Source organism: Anser anser, assembly GCF_964211835.1.
Source record: "Anser anser genome assembly, chromosome: 13".
In the NCBI taxonomy this organism is placed as follows: Eukaryota; Metazoa; Chordata; class Aves; order Anseriformes; family Anatidae; genus Anser; species Anser anser.
Genome location: NC_139734.1, coordinates 5719878 through 5740476, shown reverse-complemented (window position 1 = coordinate 5740476; position 20599 = coordinate 5719878). Strand labels below are relative to the sequence as shown.

General features: G+C 44.8%; 2 protein-coding genes across 4 annotated transcripts in view; both read left to right on the top strand.

The window, feature by feature from the left end:
- LOC310880907 (uncharacterized protein) overlaps positions 1-5277 on the top strand; it is a 32189-nt gene extending 26912 nt beyond the window's left edge. For both annotated transcript variants that reach the window (XM_083797454.1, XM_083797455.1), the window contains one exon: positions 5005-5277. In XM_083797454.1, coding sequence (XP_083653580.1) covers positions 5005-5269 — 265 coding nt within the window. In that variant the 3' untranslated portion in view covers positions 5270-5277. The remainder of the gene's footprint in view (positions 1-5004) is intronic.
- A 4410-nt stretch (positions 5278-9687) lies between these two features.
- Positions 9688-20599, top strand: part of DCX (doublecortin) — a 102695-nt gene continuing 91783 nt past the window's right edge. The window contains exon 1 of one of the 2 annotated variants that reach the window (XM_083797428.1): positions 9688-9776. The gene's annotated coding sequence lies outside the window, so the exon portion shown is untranslated. Of the gene's footprint in view, positions 9777-14647; positions 14906-20599 lie in introns of those variants that run through there. The other variant, XM_083797429.1, reaches the window with a different exon arrangement.

Sequence of the window (20599 nt, the reverse complement as noted above, 5' to 3'; positions counted from 1 at the left end):
CCTCCTGGGATGGAGGGGTGTCTTATAAACCCATCTTTCTATGGGCTTCAGTCTCCGGAGCTGACAAGCACAGTGTATTATTGCAGCGTTGCACTATTTAGATAAATAACAGATAGTCTCTATAAAAACCCTGATTCCTCCACACTTCTGCACCGGGTGGAACCTTCTGAAAACCAGGACTTTATACAGCAGCTTTGATTGCTGATTTATTTCACAATTCCTTTGTTGTAATATCATGTGCATTGCCCTACCTTGCAGCCTGTGTCATGATTCCCTGCTAGGTACATAGGAATGAAAATACAATGATAAATCAGAAGGAATACTGTGTGTATTTTTCACTGGAATCTGTGCAATTACTCCTTTACAAACAACCTACCTGATAGCACCTCCAAACCCTGGACACGGGTCCTTTTATTTAAGAAGAAATAAGTGAGAGCTCTATTTAACCAGGAATTATGTTGCTGGATGATTTATGAGACCCAGATGAGGCAGGCATGTGTTGAAATCCTGCAACCCAGCTTTCTATACAATGCTAATGAGCAGTCCTGAAATGAAAGCCTCTCCCTCCCTGTCCATGCAACACAGCTTCTCTGCTCAGCTCTTTTTCCCTTTGTTGATTTTGCAGTAAATTATCTCTCTCTTTTGTGGGACCAAGCTGCTGTTTGCTGGATGGGCACACTTAGATTTCTTGTTTCCTTTCTAGCAGGGTATAATAAAGACAGATGAATTTTAGATAATGCCACAATTTATACCAGCTGAAGCTGATGAATGCTTGACTGACTGATTGCTGAATTCCTGAATTGTTGAGAAGCGTGTAAGGCTTTCTCCCTATGTAAATTTTTGGGCCAGTCAATGACAAATTTGTGTGACATAAATGAAGGTGTACAAATTGCCTTGGAAATACCCAGAGATATGAACCCAGTGAACATAATTTTTCAAGCAGCCATTAAGAATTCAGGGGTGAAGAGTAGCGAGCTCATTAGGCTCCTTCCTTTGAATTATTTGACCTGTGCACCAAGCTTTGCATCTGCTCATTTTACACATCTTTCTCGTAATAGTCCCACAGCAATCTTCGAGTGAAATTTGGTTTTAACAAGGAACAAGTAAGATATCTGAATGATTGTTAGTGGCTATAATCTGTATGTTTCTTTAGGGATTCTTCTGTTATCCAAATTCATGAATCCTGTGAACAAACTAAAGTATACTTTGGGTCTTTAAACATGTATTTCAGTGCAGCTGCAGTGAATGGGGAGAGCTGGACTCTCCTCTCCCCCACATTGCTTTTGCAGCAGACACATCCCAGAGTGGTTTATTCAAGTCCTCAGCTGCAAAGATCTTCCATCATTCGTGTCTGTGTGGGGGAGGGCCACGGCCAAGCACAGGGCTCTTTTGCTGATGAAAATGATGTTTATTGAACCCTGGAAAGAGCCATGATTTGGTAGGTGCCTGTGCACATGTCAAAGATGACAGAGAAAACAGAAACTGTGGTCTGAGTTTGTAGTATTAAGGGCAGAAAGTGTGTTAAATTAGAGCAGACTGAACTCAGAGCTGAGTCCGAAATGCATTGTGTGATTGGACATGCTTTCCACCTCTTGTTTAGAGGTCACAGTTAATACCAGCTCACCAGTTATCTATTTATTACCATCCTTACCTTTTCTCCTGTTAAAACAACTTCTCTCCTCTGCCTACATGATTAATCCCTGCCTGGATGCGAGTTTGGCTGACAGAGCTGTTGTGCTGGCCCGAGGCAGCTTGGCTTGTTGTGAGTTTCTTTAGCCTTCAGAGGGGTTTGGGGAAGTTCACCCACTTCGCCCTGTGGAGGACTGCTAGAAATCTGTACCAGGTGGCTTAGAAATCAACTCAGCACCGTCAGCTTCTAGTAGCATTCAATACATTTGGCAGTAATAATCATACTTAGCACTTCTGTATTTTCAAGACACTTCCACTTAGTCAGTCCCTCGGTGAGGTGCAGTCAGACGGCATTGAAGAGGACTGCCAAACATCCCATTTTCTAGTAACTTTTTCTGCAGTGCAGCTACTCACAGGATACCTCCTCGAACAGGTGCCCAGGCCCTCTCCAACCTCAGAAGCCACAAAGTCCAATTCCCCAGGTGCCCAGCTGGTATTAGACCTTCCACATGGAAAAAGACCTGTTCTTTACCCTTCCTGCCTTCCTCATCCCCTGCCCCAGCCATCTAGAGGTGCTAGGAGGAGGCCCCTTGCTGCCATGAGGAGAGCTAGGTAACTGGAACTGCCTGTGGTGGTTGCTCAGGGAGTTGTTCCTCCAAAGACTGGGATGGTTCCTGGTTTCCAGCTAGAACCGTACAAATGCTAGGAACAAGAGGGTAAGAGATACTTACCCTCTTGGAGGAGGTACTGAAACAAGAGACAGCACTTGGTGCTGTTTGTCTTGGCAGAGTGGAATCTGCTGTTTTTGTTTGAATGTATTTTGTTTTTATAGCCACAGCAGACGATCTATACCACAAACAGGCATGTGGAAAACATAAAAAAAAATAAAATCATGTTTCAGTAGGTTTTGGAACTGCAGTCTAGTGGATGTTTGGACTTTTAGATATTTATTGCTCATTCAGATTTGCATGAAATAGGTCTAGCTGCCATCAGCTTTAAAGGAGAAAACCTATAGTCCATTGGATGGCAACCTTAAAAGCAAAGGAAGTTTCCCGGAGCTTGTTTCTTGCTTAGGCCACTAAGGGTCCCAAGCAAATATACTGACTTGTGTCTGCATCATTTCTATTTCAGGGAAAGGGAAAAATCGTTACTACCACTCCCCCACAAACAATCTGTCAATACAAAGTGCTACGCAAATGCACACGGTCACGAGCCCACTGCTTCAGCAGGGCTGGCTGCCTTTCCCCCTCTGCATTCCCACGCAATATTGTTTTGTCCAGTACAGCGTGCCTCAAAATGCTCCTGTGTTTGGACTGAAAGAGTTGTGTTGTTTTGAAAGGCTTTGGGCTATTTTGACAATTTGGCTTTGTTTTGAACTTCCTTCTTCAAAAATTCTGCAATGCTTTCGTTTATTTAGAAAAACTCATTCTCCCACAGACAACTGAAGAAATTCAGCCTAGTCTGATGTTACTGCTAATTTTTAGGAACATTTCTGATTTGTCTTACTGTTGTCAGTGAACAGCTGTATTGTCCTGCAGAGAATTCTGTCTGAAGCAGTCCTAAACTTTATTTTCATGAGTGAGCTTGTGAAGAAGGTCGTTGCAGATCCCCCAAATGGTTAAACACCACTCACAGAAGAGACTTGCAGTGCTCTAGTTAAGTTGCTGAGATCCAGCTCAGGTAGGGCCAGATGGCAGAGTGCGGGGTCATATAGAGACCCCTAGCAGGGAGGTTTATCTAAAAAGCAGGTTCCACCTGGATTCAGGCTTAAAGTACAAGGCAGCCACCCTCCACCAAGGTCCCACACACATCCTTGTGGACCTTGACAAAAATCAGCTGAGAAATGAGTTAGGGATAGAACTTAAAAGAGAGCCTGCTCTCCAGCCCATGGTCTAGATATTATGATTATTTCCTCATAAGTAGAACAGCTCTTGCAGCAATGCCTATTTTTAGGGAGTTCAGCACAATTCCAAGACCCAGAAGCTTCAGGTAAGTCTGGAGAAGCTTTCAGATGTGCTGATCATCTGTTTTTGGCTGGCTAGTTGCTAAGAGACAACCTGGGAGGTGCTCACATGGTGGTGAGCCACTCCGTTTTAGTCACTTAAAGCAGACACTTGTTTTAGCACTAAGAATCAAACTTGTCTTACAGCCCATCTGCACTGCTTACCGGATGATCTTAGCATGACTGATGACAATGCATAGTAATTGCTAATAACTGGGCCTTATTTTATCAACAAGATAACAAGGAGACTAGGTTGTTTCTCTGCATGATGGACAAATAACCCATGTGGACAGATCAGCTTTTGCTGAGAACAGAATTTTGTTCTTTCCTGCATAGCAGGGCTGTTTCCTCAGGGGACACTCAGCATGGACCTCAGTATCAAAACCAACACCTGAACTGTGTGCACGCATGAAATGTGCATGTTTTGTACTTTGGTGCTCTGTCTGGTTCTCCTGAAACTCGGGATATTCTTGATGGAGCCTGAAAATCTACTTGTTCATTTTTTATTCCCACGTTTCTCCACAGTCTGGCTCCATGCTCTGGCTGTGGACAACTTAGCATTGCCTTCAGTGCCACTTAACAAGGGCCTACGGGCAAGTGGGTGAGTCACACAAGATACTGGACATGCTGTCGCCACAAAGCCCATCTCAGCCCACACAGAGCTGGCCCTCTCTGTGCAGAGAACCCTTTGACTCCTGTGGGCTCCACAAAGATTTCTGCCTGCAGGAATAGCTTGCAGCATTGAGGCTTAGATGGGATTCCCTGAAAGACGCTTCACAGCACAGATGATGCTGAGGAGAGTCTTAGACACAGTCACACATGTTAAAATGTGTGCCTTTCCTCCTTTTACAGCTTAAGGTACCACCTGAACTTGCCAGGCAGCACCGTGATTACAAAGCTGATCAGTAAAAAGCTTTTTCTTCAGGGCTCATCCTGAGCAGAACTTTTCTAAAGCTGGAGGTCGTTGTTATGCAGGGTGGTATTTTGGTCTGGGCCCAGAGCTAACACTCAGGTATTCACTAACTCACTCTTGGCAGGGACCCATGAGGCATTACTTTCATAATCTTTAAAGCATGAACAGATACTACCTGAATTCTAACCAAGTCCTCCCAGGCAGACCATAAAGCTGAATGTACAGTGGGTAGAGTATTGGGAGTGCTAGCTGCAAAACAGTTAAACCCTTCTCTGAAGTCTTGGATGTCACATTATTTGCATGATTCACAGTTAACAGATGGGCTTTTGCCTATATTCAGGGGGACCATTCTTCAATTGCAATCATTAAATAATAATTATGACAGTTTATACTGAAAGGAAAACAATTTTGTGATGACCCCATTACATCATTTTTTATTTCTTTCGTTTGTTTGTTTTAGTTCCAGTCTTAAAGAAGAAAATCCCTTTTCTCAGTTCTCATTTGCAAAATATGCAACTAAGAGGACTTTGCCCACCCACACGCTTCAACATTTCAGATATCGGTATTTCCATCCAGGGCTGGATGAACTCTTTCTAAACCCATCTGGAGGAAACATAGTTGAAATCTTTGCAGCAAGAGAGCGAAAAGCAGTAGTAGATGCAAACACTGCCATCTCTGCTCTGCCACCATTTTTCACTGCAGTTTTGAATAAACTGTTCAAATAATCTGTTCTATACAGGAAAGCACAGCACAGAAATCCTCACCCACTGCCAAGAGTTAGCAGAGTTATCAAGCTAAAAAAATTCTTCAAATGATAGAAAAGTCCTTGCTGCTTGGCATTGGATTAAAAGGCATTGGATTAAAACTTCCAAGAGTTCAGATTATCTCACATACATCTGCTTCAGAGCTTCTGACACCTTCATCTGGAGACACTCAATCTGGCCTTGCTCAAGCACGGTACTTGATGAACTGTACCATGGGTCTGAAAAAGTGTGTGGTATCTGTGCTGCTCCTCCACATTGTCTCTGCGTGCCTGCCTGTGGCTACCCGTACAACACAGGAAAGTTCACCTTACAACTAAGATGTTCCTGATGGCCTCTGTCTGCCTGAGGATTCTGCTGCAGAGGGATATGATGTGTATCCTGGGACAAATTTCAACATCGCAGATCTGTCTGGGAATAAGGCCTCAATTACATGCAGATTTAACCTGCAGGTGGGCATGGGAGTCCCCTTGGTGCTTATCATGGAAAACAGTCAAGGTCATCAGAGTGGGAACTTTACTCCTTTACTGTATTTTACTCCTTTGTTTCATAAAACAGCCATTCAGGTATTTCTTTTTAATCCACTTCCCAGGAGTGACCCTTCCCAATAGCAGAATCCCTTCTCTTGCCTCAAGTCTCTAAGTTGTGCTCCTGCCTCTGCCTCAAAGCACCTGTACCCTAACATCTGCTGTTTATGGCCAAAGAGCCTCAGAGCTCGTGCTGTGGCATAGTCCCCATGCATTGCTCTGCCCCTGTGCAACCATATCCCAATTTATGCTACTACACTGACGGAGCAGGAAAAGAGTTATGTCACAAACAATTTTGAAATCTGTGATTCATTGGATGAAAAGACAATACACTATTGTTTGTCAGCTTAGGTACAACAGTAGGAACCTAACATTACCAGTGAATTCAGCTTAGAGATGGATCTCGAGCCCTAGTTCCAAAGTTAAAACTCTTAGAGTACTGAAGAGGAGCAGAGAAGGCAGCATAAAGACAAACAAAGAACAACTGCACAGTGTGACTGTGTATGTTCCCACTGTTTCACTGGAGGCCTCTTCATACGACAGCTCTTAGCATGTACTCCTTTCCAACAACACTGGAGACAGGATGTCAGCCGAGACAGACTCTCAGTCTGAGCTGTGACGGCTGTTGCTATATATTTATGGTACAGCCAGGGGTGTTTCCATTTAATGCCTGTCTGATAGCAGTCACAAGTTCCCTCTTCCCCAGCCTCTGGGTCAGTAACAGAACAAGCTCACCGGCCAGTTCCACTTAATTACTGTTCATTTTTGGTGAAACAAAGAATAAATGTTGCTGTGTGACTGTGTGCTTAACTAATGTGCCTGATTATTAATAGCCAGTTTTGGTTCCCCTCCCAGCCTGTGTGCCACAAAATACATTTCCCTTCTGTCTCCAGGATCAAGCTGTCTGGGAAGTCACTGTTCCGTGAGGAGACTGGACAAAGACCTTATTGAACTTCCCTTCCATTTTAACAGAAGACTGATCTCCCTCTTTATTTTTAGCATGTTATCAACAAAAGTTGCTTTATTGCTTCACTGTTCATAGATGAGGACATAGTTTTGATACAGACAAACAGCTCTACCCAGAAAAATTCACCACATTGTTCTCCCGCATGGCACACATGAAGTGCACTGCTTGGTTGTCTGGTTCTTCTCCTCTCAGGCCTCAAATGCCCACCACTCCACACAACCTCTCAGTTCCTGCTGAAAGCAGGAGGTTTTATCCATGCCCCAAATCCACATTCCCAGCCTCTCCCAGCTTCTTAAAACCCAGGCTTCTCTAGTGCCCAGGCATCAATTCCAAACACATTTGCAGATCTTGTACTGCACTCAGGTGATGCTCTTGAAGAGGCATCTTGTCCTGGGCAGCTGTAGGAAGCCTCCTTGCTGGGCATCAGTGGCCGAAGAAGATGTGCATTGCACAGGGGAGAAGACTGAAAAGAGAGACCTTATGGATGCCATGTTACTGCTGAAAACTAGCCTTTTCTCTGGCGGGTCCCTCTTATTATTTCAATAGCTATTCCATGTATTTACTTTAAAGGACTTGAAAATTCATACATCCATTCTCCATACATCCGCGTGACTGCCACTGGAGACACAAAGGCATTAAACCCTTTCCCTGACAACAGCTGTAGGAAATACTAAGTTGTGTCAATGCTTCATTTCTACTTCTTGAAGAGAGAGCCTTTTGCTACCTTACCCGCTAATGCCAACAGAATCCTTGTTTCCACGTCCTAGGATTTTAGGCTTGTGCAATAGGTAGAAGGCACAGTATCTGCTTCTCCATACAATTTATTATTAATATTTCTTCCTGCTTCAACTCTTCTAATGACTAGTTCAAAACAATTAAGGAAAAGAGTAAATGTAGGAATAATTCAACAAGCTGCTGGTCTCAGGCTGTAACAGGAGCATGTACAGTGTGTATGATGTGCTGGGACTCTAGCAGGGGTCAGTCCTGCAAAGATTATCCTGGGAATAAATGTGTGCACTTAAATGAAATTACAGTGTAAGAGATTAGACCTCTGAGGTCCACTGCTTTAAAATGAGGAAATCTCAACTTCCATGATCTTGGAGCAGACCCAAAATCAACAGCTATAAGATTTTTTTACGCCACTCTGTAGACATCTCTTTATGTGGACCCTGCCAGACTGCAGTGAGTGCTCTGCCTAGCCTAGGGCAAGTGACTGAGTTAATCAGCTGGGTAACTGAAGAGGTCATTCACATATTGGTCAGATTCAAAGCCTCTGTATTGATGACCAAAGCTTGTGATAGCAATGCTTTGCTGGGCTGCACCACAGTCACTCCTTGGTGGAGCCTCGGTTTCCTCAGCTGGGCACTTTTCCACCATCTCTGTGCTTGGCTCCCAGAACTGGGCTTCTTGAAGGAGCTGTTTGTGAATGTGGTGCTGCTGACTTCATCATTGACACTGCAGCTAGCTCCATACCTGGCCTGCGCACTGAGAGTGCAGTCCTGAGTACCAAAGGGAACTTTGCTGCACTTTAACATCACCACCAGGGGCTGTAGCTACCCTTCTTCAGCATCCCCTGCACAGCTAGGCTGACGTTAGTATAAGGACTGGTTCTTTGACCATTAGCCTAGCCACCAATGCTTGATGTACTCCTGGTTCCATGACTGTTTGCAAAAGCTGAGTTGCAGAGTTCTGGACGCTAACAGACAGCTTGCAGCACCTAAAGGTGCCGTTTCCTTGGGGTTGCATTAGCCTGCCAAACATCATTAGGTGGCAGACCTGCAGGAATTCACCATATCAGTGTTGGATGTTAGCACTGCCAAAGCACTGAGCCTGCAGCCAGGTGTGGGCTGTTGTAGCCCACTGGCAAGTTCTTGTCACTCAGCACCGAGCAGAGTTTGGCCTGTTAGCCATGCCTCACAGGCTTTGTAGCTTACAATATAGCAGCTCGTGCTTGTGACACTGGAGAAGCCTTGTTCAAAACCCGCTGGCAGTCAAGATAAACACTTTTACAAAGATGGAAGGGGGCTGGTCTACAGTTTGGTTAGTTCCTCAAGTCTGAACTACCCCTTCTTACTTTAGCACCATTTGTGTCTGCAATCCGCAGCCCCCACTCCTGCCCCGCTTATATTTCTTTCTTTTTCCTTATATCACTGTACAGAAAGCTGTGCATTGTCCATCCTTCTTCTTTCCAAACCATCATTCCCCACCCCCAGCCCACCTCAGGCTCACACAAAGTTCACAGGAGCAGAGCCAATTCACTGCAATATTCATATTTCAGCGAGTGGGTCATATTGGACAGCGCTGCAGTGGAAATGCAGCAGTGGGCAGCTGTTTCCCATTTATTCACATGTAACCTTCACAGCACTGTCAGCAGAATATTAAACAAGGTTTTAGCATCTGCTTTTTTGGTTGGTTGGGTATCAGCCAACTGCTCCTGAATTCCAAGATTGACTAAGTGTCTGCATATCTCATTAGCAGGGTTAGCAAATGTTTATCACTCAGTGCCGCAGCAAAACCTCAGCCACCCTTAGCTCCTCTGCAAAACATTATTGTTGGTTGCAAGTATCTGATTCTTGTGGCTTCTTTTACCGAGGCCCAGCATGAGCTCTCCTCTGTTTCCTAGGGACTGTAGGAAAGCTCCAGGCCATACCAGACTGAAAAGAGATGGCCACTCTTACCAAAATGAATGTACCTTTTCTTGGTCAAAAAACAAACCAACCAACCAAACAAGAAGCTTTAGCCTGCCCCTCAGCTGTTTTAAATCACAGTACAGAATTAACTGGGGACAGTGCAGAAAATTACTGTCTGATTCACTCTTGCTGGCCCCAAGTGACATCCAGGAATTCATATCTGTGTTCCAGGTATAACCCCAAGGACATTCTGGAAAGTCACCATCTGTGGTGGTGGGCTGCAGCTCCTTGAAGCTTCCTTGCACCAGTCAATTCACACCCAGCTTTCTCACCCACTCTATGTTCAGGTAAGCAGTGGATACTCCAAGCATTCAACTGTCATTAAGGAAAAGCAGGTGGAAAAAACATGCCAGAAGGGACAGATGCAATCCTACAAGTCCCCAAATTAGATTTACACCTACTCTCTGCACCTGGTTGTGTGTCTACCCAGCACTGAGTTGGGTGAACATATTCCCATCTTTCTTTACTGCTCTTTGTCACAGAAAAGCAGGGTCTCAGACCTAATTGTAAGGTCCACAAGTGAATTACTCCTGTCAAAGGAGTTAATAAAACTTGGCACATCTGGCTCTACATTCACACATTCCAGTATTCAGCAGTCAGGACTGCCACTTCTGGAGACGCATCCTATTTTTTCTGGTAGTGGGACACAGGTCTTTCTCAACTCTACTGACATTTAATGATTCTCTTTGTTGCCCTGCTTGTTACTGTCAGGGCACATTGGATTCACTGCCATCTGAGGTAAGACTTGTTTTATGAGTCTGACAAGAAATGTTGAAGTGTCTGAGGTACTTTGGATAATTCATCTGAGAAAGATAGTGAGCTCCTTGCACAGGAAACGTGCTAACCTGTCTGAAAGAACTACAGAGAAGCAACTGAAGAGAGTGTACATGAACAGAAAAATTCCAGTGCCATTCATTCAAGCAGCAACCGCAGCATTTCACTTACCCCAGCCTGATCTTTCTCAGGTCTCCATGCACTGAAATACCTCCCAACATTCCTGATGACTTGAGCACCATTTTTATTTTCCCATGTTGAAGCTTCTTTGCCTCCTGCTGCAGTCTTCAACTCACTGGGGTAAAATGGGGTAAACTGGGGTTATATTTAAGTAGTATGCCAATTATTGCTAACTTAAAGCTAATGATGGGAGAGGTGGTTTGCCTTGTTTGAATGGTACGTGAATCTGAACTGAGCTGGGTTCCTGATTAAGATTTGGATACCAGGCCTGGAGCTAGTGCCATAAGCAAGTAAGAACAATGGTAACGAACTCAGACAATAAGCACTGAAGGTGCGTGGGAACTGTAACCATGTCTTACTAGGTTTCTATGCAGCATATCAAATACAATGCTGAAAAGCTCTAGTTATGGGTGAAATAATGTGACTGTCCCCAAAAGCACTGTAGATGTGGTCAGTGCATATCAAAGGGCTGACTGATGATTCATGATCCATTTGCCTTCAACGTCAGGAAGGAGGCTGGGATGTGGAAGTAATATCCTCAGAGAATAGATAATGTTGGGTTACCCATTATTTCCATCTTTTTTCTACTTAGCATTGCTTTTTTTCTTTTTTTTTTCTTTTTTTTTTTCCCAGAAATCCATGCCATACTGCCAATTTTCATGCAGTTACGCTTAAAAGGCTTGAATGTATTTTTTTGATCCCACTGTTTTTGGATTCTGTATTGCTACTAGGCTGGTGCAGAGCAGCTTGTCTACTGTAGTCTTCTGTGCTCTTCATCTTCCCATGATGCTTTAAACTGGAAGTTTGGACACTTTCTAGGTAATCCTACAAATGTCCACTAATAGCATAACACTTTTTCCTAGAAATGATTCGTACCGGGTGGTATGTTGAAGATCAGGCATGTTTTTGGTTACAGCTCTGAGCTTTGTCCTAGATTTCTCTTCTAGGTCCATCCCAGGATTTAGTTTTCTGTGCCTCAGTTCACCACTTAAACTGGCTTAATTCTGTGCTCTCCCATCTTTCTGTCTGATGTGCTTTTAAAACACATGATGGTGGCTGACTCTCTCTCTTCTGGTGACAAAAATGGCCTTCCGTGCTCTGTTGTCTCTTGAGTTCTTTGATTTACACATTGATTTCTACATGGCTATAGATATGTCACATTAAGGAAAAGCTGGTGCTTGGCAACACAAATGATCGCAACACATCACCTTCCCTTAATGATCTTGGCCAGACATCCACAGGTAAGGGGTGTAACTGCCAAACTGACATTTCCCTCAGGAAATGCTCTGTCCCTCCTCTGGTTCCCCCCTCCCCTTCATTTGGAAAATCTTTGATAATTAAATCACTGCAAAGGCAAGTGATCTGTTGTTATAATTCATTCGATAATTCAGCCTAAACCCCAGGTTTCTCTTTGCACAAATGAAATTTGCTCTGTTCACAAAAGATTGACTCCCAAGCTACCTGCTTACTCACACAACCCCTTTCTTAATTAGATGGCTGAAACTAGCAAAGCATGGCCTTCTTCCCAGCACAGATGACCTTAGGGAAACAAAAAGGCTTTTCATTAAAGAGGTCCTGGAGACTCTGCCATAAAGAAGAGAGATATATTCATTTCTGGAAGAAGATACAAAGATACAGTTGCTGCTTGGTCACTTACTGTAGGCAGCATCTCCTGTTCTCAGGCAGCAGAGAGAGATGATGGGTTCAGCTGTCACACTGGGGACCCCTTATTCTGGCTTCTTACTTTTTTTTTTTTTTTCCATTATTCAGCTATGTTTCTCTTTACTTTAGTAGGTTTTGCTTGAAAGAACTGGATAAAGTTTTAAGAAGTGTTGTCTTGGACATGAAGAACAGCAAGACTTGGTCTGGAAAGCACAATCTTTTTCCTCTGTAGCTGAATGAGCTGCTCTGTAAGTGCCAGCAGACACTTTTTGCACTGCATAGTCCAACTACTCAAATGTGATGCAGCACCTGCAGGCAAGTTGCCACTTGAAAAATGAACCATGGCCATGATGATTTCTATTGCTGATGTCTTCAGATTAAGCTTGGATATTTTTCCATTAGAAATCATAGTGGTGCACTGGCTATTAGCTCCACATCCATATTGAAATGTTACACTAAGGATCCAGCTAAGGACTTGAGGATCTAACCATTCTTTTTGGCTTTCATAAACTACCAATCTATCTGAAAATAAATTTCACATATCCAGGGTATCAGGTCTGTGTTACCAGAGGACTGTACCTGGACTGAAGCAGGCTTTGAATTGCCTGGTGGGGAAGCAGTGTAGCTCCAAACCACCCTCAACCACTGTAACAGTGCCTGGTGCTCAGCCATGCCATGGAAGTTGTGCCAGTTGGAGAGCTGAAAGCAGGAGCAGAAGAAGAAGGAAATCATATGTAACAGGTTCAGAGAGAAAAGCTGCCATACCCTTTGTTTACTGCAACAGACATTTCTTTACCAGCCCTCATGCCTTGGGGACAACTAGAAAAATCTCTGTTCAATTGCCCCTGTGACCTGTAAAATGGACTATAACAACTTTCTGAAGATTACACTTCTGCATCTGTAAGGGCTGGAGATCAAACTGCTGCATTTAGTTAACACTCCCTGCAAACCAGCTTGTTCTGAGCCACCCATTGCCTCTGAACTCAAAGCACATTTGGATTCCTAATAGAAACAGCTGTGAGTTTTCACTGAAAGTTTCCCTTTGCTGTATCCAGAAGATTCCCTGTTTCTTAGATGACATGATGGGGATTCCTTAGCAAGCCTTTTGAATGCCAGGGCTCTTTTTTCCTTGCCACCCATTTCTTGTTCAGAGCAGCTGTTGAGGTACAGAGGGTAGAACCATATTCTGTTTCCATTTATGTGTGAAATCCCTGCAGTGATAAAAGGTTGGTTCATCTCTCACCAAGTACAGGATCTGGCTGATATTTAAACTCACAGCAATAACAATTTCATTACCTTTGAGATTCCTGTCACTGAAAAAGAATGGATTGACATGCTAGAAGCCAAAAATATCACCCACATCTTCACTGCATATCCCATCACATTCTTTTATTTGGTGTCAATACTCATTTGCAAACAGCAGTAAGCATCAATAGGCAGTAATAAACAGGAATATCCAGTGACAACCACTTTGTATAGTAGATGCTAGCTGGAAGTTTCTAAATAACATCTAGGATTCATTGTTTCTGGATATTGTCAAGTATCCCAGGGCTCCAAAACATTTAGGAAGTTATTTAGACAATAAATACTACACAAGATGTATTTATAAATTTATAATAGAGTAGAAGGAGCCCCAAAACTTTACAGCATGGAGCAACCACTAACCATCTGGAGTTGGCAAACAACCCAGGGGTAGGTTAGTGCCCAAGTGTTACTACTGAGGTTTTACAACAGCTTCAGAAAGCATCTGTCTTGCTGTGTCTAGGGGACACAGAACTGGATGAACCCTGACCTGACCTAGCTTTCTAGTTGTGGCCAGCCAAATCAGTGTTACCTGCTGGCCTCCTGATTGTCTGGTGATATAACTTTTCCTCCCTAGAATCATCCCAAGCTAGCACATTTTCATTTTGGGGAAAAGGGCAAAAGTCTTTGTCATGTTTCATCTAAAAGACAGCTTGCCTCTTCCTTACAGAGAAAGCTTTGTTCTCATCTGCTTCCAGAGAAAGCATCCCAGCCCTACAGCACAGCAATATTGCATTAGCTTTCTGCAGGCATGACTCTCACATGCAGTTTCATAAACAGTAATTTTCTTTAGGGAGCCTGAGGGAAAGAGAAGGGAAAAATAGGGGAGAGTAGTGGGAAGACACTCACTAGACAACTTGACTTTTCAGGAAGATAGAGCCATAGGCTGATTTATATCCTTTTGCCAAGGAAAGGCAAATGTAGTTGTCCTGACTTCTATATTTATTAGACTCGAAATGCCATTCCTTGCAGCACAAAGATCTCAGCTTTTAAGAGCCCACAATAGCAGGAAAGTAAACCAGCATTCTTGCGTAGCAAGCTGTTGTAAAATTTAAACAGTATTCAAGTATTACAATTTATCTACCCTAGCCTAATGCTGGTAAACAGCAAGGAAATCAACCCACCCAATTTCCATTAAGTACTCTGAACAGCTCCACCTGGCCTCTGCTCTGAACCAATCCTTGCCAGCAAGCCTCTATTTAGCAGGTATGTAAAGCTTTACCAGGGGCTGTTACTTGTTATGTTCTACAGGTCAATTTTTGCTCTATTAGCATCAGGAGTCACTAAGAATTTGGACTTTAGATCCTATTTCTGTATATAATAAATAGCATTCTTTTAGCCTATGTTCCTGAAAAAAGTGTGTGTTGTCAGACAATGGCTGTTCTTGTGCTGATGAGCTAGTCACAATACAGAGTTCAAATGTGAAAATATATTTTGGGCTGTGAAAAAGACCTAGCTTCACCTGTGTGCTTTTCGTACTGCAGCATCAGAATACCAGGTAAGGAAAACCTCTGTGATGGCTTGAGCCACTTTGGCTGAAGACAACAAGCAGAGTCTTCAGGAGGGCTGTATGCCAAATATTATGACTCTGGGCTCAATCAGTGAGAGAAACAAACTCTGCATGCAAATATGGCAGAAAATTATGCTGTGATGGCCCTGCTGTGCTTCTGGTGCTTGGGTCAGGGCATTTACAGTGTTCTGGAGTTTCCCAACTCAGTATAGGGGGATAAATACTTTCCAGAATGGTTCTTCAGCTTCTATACTTTCTTTCTTTTTTTTTCTTATCCTCCTCTCTGGTAAGGTCACCTCTTTATTTATCTTATGCTAGCAAACAGACTGGAAATCAGCTTGTTTCCAGCATCTGCTCCTCTTAGGCATCACTTACAGCTTCTTTAAGAGTACTTCTCTCTTCCTTATTTTTTCTTATATGTCCTTTCCTTTCCTCTCCCTTCATTCTCTCCTATACTTGTGCTGATTGCTCTAACTCACCCCTGCTCTCTACCTCTTCCAAAGCATCACAGCTCTTCTGGCAGTGGGCCATCTAGCACTCCAGATGGCTGGCATTTGCTGCTTCTGCCACAGGCTGGGGTAACGAGCTTGCTATTTCAGTAACAAATCCAATGCAATTTGCTTCAGGGAATAGCTATACCGGAATGAGTTATTGCCCGCTTCATTTCTGAAGGATGTGTTCCCTGCTAGCAAAGACCTGTTTCATTAAGGTCCCTCTGAATCTACTCCATAACTCCCTGGCTGAGGTGTGGAGCAGCCTGGTTTCTCATGAAGGTATAGTAGTGCCTCTCCTCCGCTTTGGGACTGCTCACCCTTAGCATTATACCGCCCCTTGGCTGTTTTTTTTTTTCCAGCTGGTATGTAGAACAGAAAGGAATCAAAAGCTCTTTTGCCAGCCTGCGCCATGATGCAGCCTATTCCAACTTGTGAATTCGTGTTGTGTGCTAGGTTTCAGTGCTCTAGAAATCTCTTATTTTCTTAGAATCAGGGTGTTAGGTCTTGTATATGACTAACTCTCCTCATGAATCCCATTTTGTAACTTCTGAACATTTTGCAAACAGCAGACACTTCGCAGTAGTTGAGCCAAACCAATGAATATTCTGGCTGAAACTGGATTGGGTATGCGCAGGGTAAAATTTTACCTTGAAACTAGTTCTGATCCCTGGGAAAGTGAGTGGCAGCACATGGAATGGGCAGTGCATGGTGATGGGGCTGCGTGTGGTGGGGGAAAGGGGTGTCTATAACATTATGCCTCTTCTTGGGTGTCTGTACTCTGATGGGTTCTAGATGAACTGGAGAGGAGAGTTTTGGTGGGGAGCAGCAAAGTTGAAACTGATGGTCAATTGCTTCCTAACAAATGCAGTCTGGTTTAGAGCTATCTACCTCCTTTTGGGGCAAAGGTGTACAAATGTATTTACTAAACATGAGTGTGAGAAGCAAAGGAGAGACTCTGAAACAGTTTCTCTGTGAGGGATGTGAGAGACCATGAAGAAACATAAGGAAAAAGCTGGGAGCTGCCTGCTCTGCTAGGAACAGTAACTTGAAGTTGGTATGGGAAGCCCAGGAGACGAAGATGAAGACTGTACTTGCAGCAGCTGTTTGAGACATCATGTGTGTTTGTCCTGGGGCCTGTCAAGTACCTTATCACTCTAGCATAAACACAAATATACCACCTTCCACAAGACAGCTAGCAAGTTATCATCCATCCCTGTCACAGCGTGGGCTCACTCCTCTCTTAGAGACCCACATGACCTAACACAACCCCCTGCTCTGTAACAAATCTAATGTGCACAATGACACATCCACAGCCTGCTAAATCCTGCAGTGGATTAGGAATGTATTTATAGAAGCTGAAATGAATATTAACAAGCTGTCCTCTGAAATCTAATTGTGTCTCCTAAAATTGCTAGGTTTTTGGCCAACATAAATTAACATAAAACTACTGCTAACATCTCCTCTGGATGAGGGGGTGGAAAGCAGCCCTCCAACACAGTGACTCCAGATCCTAATTAAAAGCAGTAGTTCAATGAATGGGACCTCCTGTCTCCTCCCCTACTAATTAGCAGGATATTGCTGTAATCTCCTCCCTTGCTAGACAGCTTACTCATCTCCCCCTTAATGACTCCAAAATGGTTGCTTTTTCAGTAGTACTTCCCTGCTGAGTTCTGCTTGGGAGTTACCATTCTATATGGGAAAAAAATCATGTTTTTCAGTTCTTAAAACCTTCTCCAAACCAAAACAAAAACCTCAAGTTCCTGAAGCACGTGTCTGGGTTTAGGGTTTAATTGCTGGGAAGACTGATCGGTTTTCGCAGTCGCAGATCTAAACTCTCCCTTTGTAAATGCAAAAGCACAGGCTCTAGAAAAGGCTGGGCTCCCGTATGAGGGGAATAATATTCTGCTTGTGCTCTGTTTGTGGGGGCCAGGCTGGCAAGGCGTGGTCGGCAGGCAGCATCTTTCTCCTGGCTGTCAGCATCCAGCTCAGCTGCTGCCAGCTACATGGATGCAGAGTGGGTTGTGGCTTGCCTGAATTTGTGTTCTGGCTCTGGTCCTTGAGGTTCTGATGTGTACCTGGACACCCTGTTCCTGTGTCTATGGGCTGGAATAAAGTGTTGCTCCTACTAAAGAAGCTTTCACTTTAGCTTTGCAAGGACCATCAGACCCATTAACCCCTAGCCTTTAAACATCTAGGAAGAATCTGAACACCTAAAACACTATTCAAAATGTTTTCTGCACATAAACCCTAAAACACCTCGTGCCATGAATTGTCAGAGGGAGGGAAATGTCTGAACAGTAATTTACAGCATAAAGTAGAGGTTCTCCTAGAGCTGGATAAAAGGAAACCTCGGGCATGGGGATATGTAGAAAATGGTCTGTGTGTGGCTGTATAATCTGCCTGAAATGCCAGTGTGTGTGAATTTAAGCGTGCACTTCAGAAGGCTCTGCTTAAAGGAAACTGCCCTTCTGCAAAGGTTTTGGAAGTAAAAAGGGAGACTGACCCTGAGCCATACCAATCAGTAGCCACCTGCGTGTGTGAGCTTCCCATGCCTTAGCACTGAGGGGCTACCACAAATTTTACGGAATGAATTAGACTATCAGAATGGGTTGTTAGTAATACTGCAGAGGCATTTCTACCGCAGAGTGGGTGAAGTAAAGTCCAAAACAGCTGGATATCCTCCAGAGCCTCTGATCTCCTTCCAAGATTCAATTGCAATGACAAAACTTCTCAGGTCCTCTTGCTGCCTTGCCAAGGCAGGAAGGCAGCTGCCTTGGGCTGCCCACGCTGCTGGCCAGCATGGCTCCACCAGGCACTGCAAACCTCTTAGTGGGTTGCCATCTGCTGGCACTGCCTCTAACTGCTTCCTACTGGGGGGAGCAAAGAGAAGGGCATCTACAAAGGGGGGTGTGGGTCAAGCAAGCCTGAAATGTAACTGCCTGATAACTTATTTTCTCTAAGTGTAAGCTCCTCAACCAATTGCCTGTGCTGGTTTAGCAGGCCTTGCACTAAGGAGAAGAAAGCTTTGTTGTCCCGTTGGGAGCCTGTTCCTAGGATCTGTTCCGATTTGAAATGATTTACCATCACCACCCAACAGGCTACGTGAAACAAAACAATAATTTAGCTTCTGCAAAGCCTTCATTTCATCTGACATGAATCAAATAAGTCACATCACAGTTAATGTTTTAATGTAATACTAAGCTAAAACTCTGCCTCTGGAGCTTGTTTCCTCACAGAATAGCTCAAAGCATAAACTGGTACAGTTTAAGCAAGGGGCATTCTGATTTTGAAGATCCTGTAATGGGAAAAAAAAAGTTCCTTTTCCAGTTTAGGGATAAATCACTTAATCCTGCTGTGCAAACTGGAAAAGGTGTGTGTAAATCTGGCTGCATCATTGTCAAGAAGCAGTGGTCTGGGCCTGACCAACCACTGAGGATGATTTGAGAACTCAAACTCACAGGCTCAGGTGGGCTTCCTGAGGCCTGAGTTTGCCGGTGATGTTACAGTATCACAGTATCACAGATTTCTAGGTTGGAAGAGACCTCAAGATCATCGAGTCCAACCTCCGACCTAACACTAAGTACTCCACTAAACCATATCGCTAAGCTCTACATCTAAACGTCTTTTAAAGACCTCCAGGGATGGTGACTCCACCACCTCCCTGGGCAGCCCGTTCCAATACTTAATAACCCTTTCGGTAAAGAAGTACTTCCTAACATCCAACCTAAAACTCCCGTCGCAACTTTCGCCCATTCCCCCTCGTCCTGTCACCAGGCACGTACGAGAACAGACCAACCCCCACCTCTTTACAGCCTCCTTTAAGGTAACTGTAGAGAGCGATAAGGTCGCCCCTGAGCCTCCTCTTCTCCAGGCTGAACAAGTCCAGCTCCCTCAGCCGCTCCTCGTCAGACTTGTTCTCCAGACCCCTCACCAGCTTGGTCGCCCTTTTCTGGACTCGCTCGAGCACGTCCATGTCCTTCCTGTAGCGAGGGGCCCAAAACTGAACACAGTACTCGAGGTGTGGCCTCACCAGAGCCGAGTACAGGGGGACAATCACTTCCCTAGACCTGCTGGCCACACTGCTTCTTATACAGGCCAGGATGCTGTTGGCCTTCTTGGCCACCTGGGCACACTGCTGGCTCATATTCAGCTGACCATCAACCAATACTCCCAGGTCCCTCTCGGCCAGGCAGCTTTCCAGCCACTCATCTCCCAGCCAGTAGCTCTGCTTGGGGTTGTTGCGCCCCAGGTGCAGGACCCGGCACTTGGCCTTGTTGAACTTCATACAGTTGACCTCAGCCCATCGCTCCAGCCTATCCAGATCCTCCTGCAGAGCCTTCCTGCCCTCGAGCAGATCGACACACGCACTTAGCTTGGTGTCATCTGCAAACTTACTGAGGGTGCACTGGACGCCCTCATCCAGATCATCGATAAAGATATTGAAGAGGACTGGCCCCAGTACCGAGCCCTGGGGGACACCACTAGTGACCGGCCTCCAACCAGATTTGACTCCATTCACCACAACTCTTTGGGCCCGGCTATCCAGCCAGTTTCTAACCCAGCGAAGCGTACGCCAGTCCAAGCCCCGAGCAGCCAGTTTCTTGAGGAGAATGTTGTGGGGAACGGTGTCAAAAGCCTTACTGAGGTCAAGGTAAACCACATCCACAGCCTTTCCCTCATCCACCAAGCGCGTCACTTGGTCATAGAAGGAGATCAGGTTCGTCAAGCAGGACCTGCCTTTCATAAACCCATGCTGACTGGGCCTGATCGCCTGCTTGCCCTGCAAGTGCTGCGTGATGACCCTCAAGATAATCTGCTCCATGAGCTTTCCGGGCACTGAGGTCAAACTGACAGGCCTGTAGTTCCCCGGGTCTGCCCTGCGGCCCTTCTTATAGATGGGCGTCACATTGGCTAGCCGCCAGTCAACTGGGACCTCCCCCGATAGCCAGGACTGCCAATAAATGATGGAAAGTGGCTCGGCCAGCTCCTCCGCCAGTTCTTTCAGTACCCTCGGGTGCATCCCATCCGGCCCCATCGACTTGCGCACATCCAAGCTTCGTAGCAGGTCGCCAACCATTTCCTCATGGATAGCGAAGGCCACATCCTGCTCCCCATCCCCTTCCACCAGCTCAAGGCACTGGGTATCCAGAGAACAACCGGTATTGCCGCTAAAGACTGAGGCAAAGGC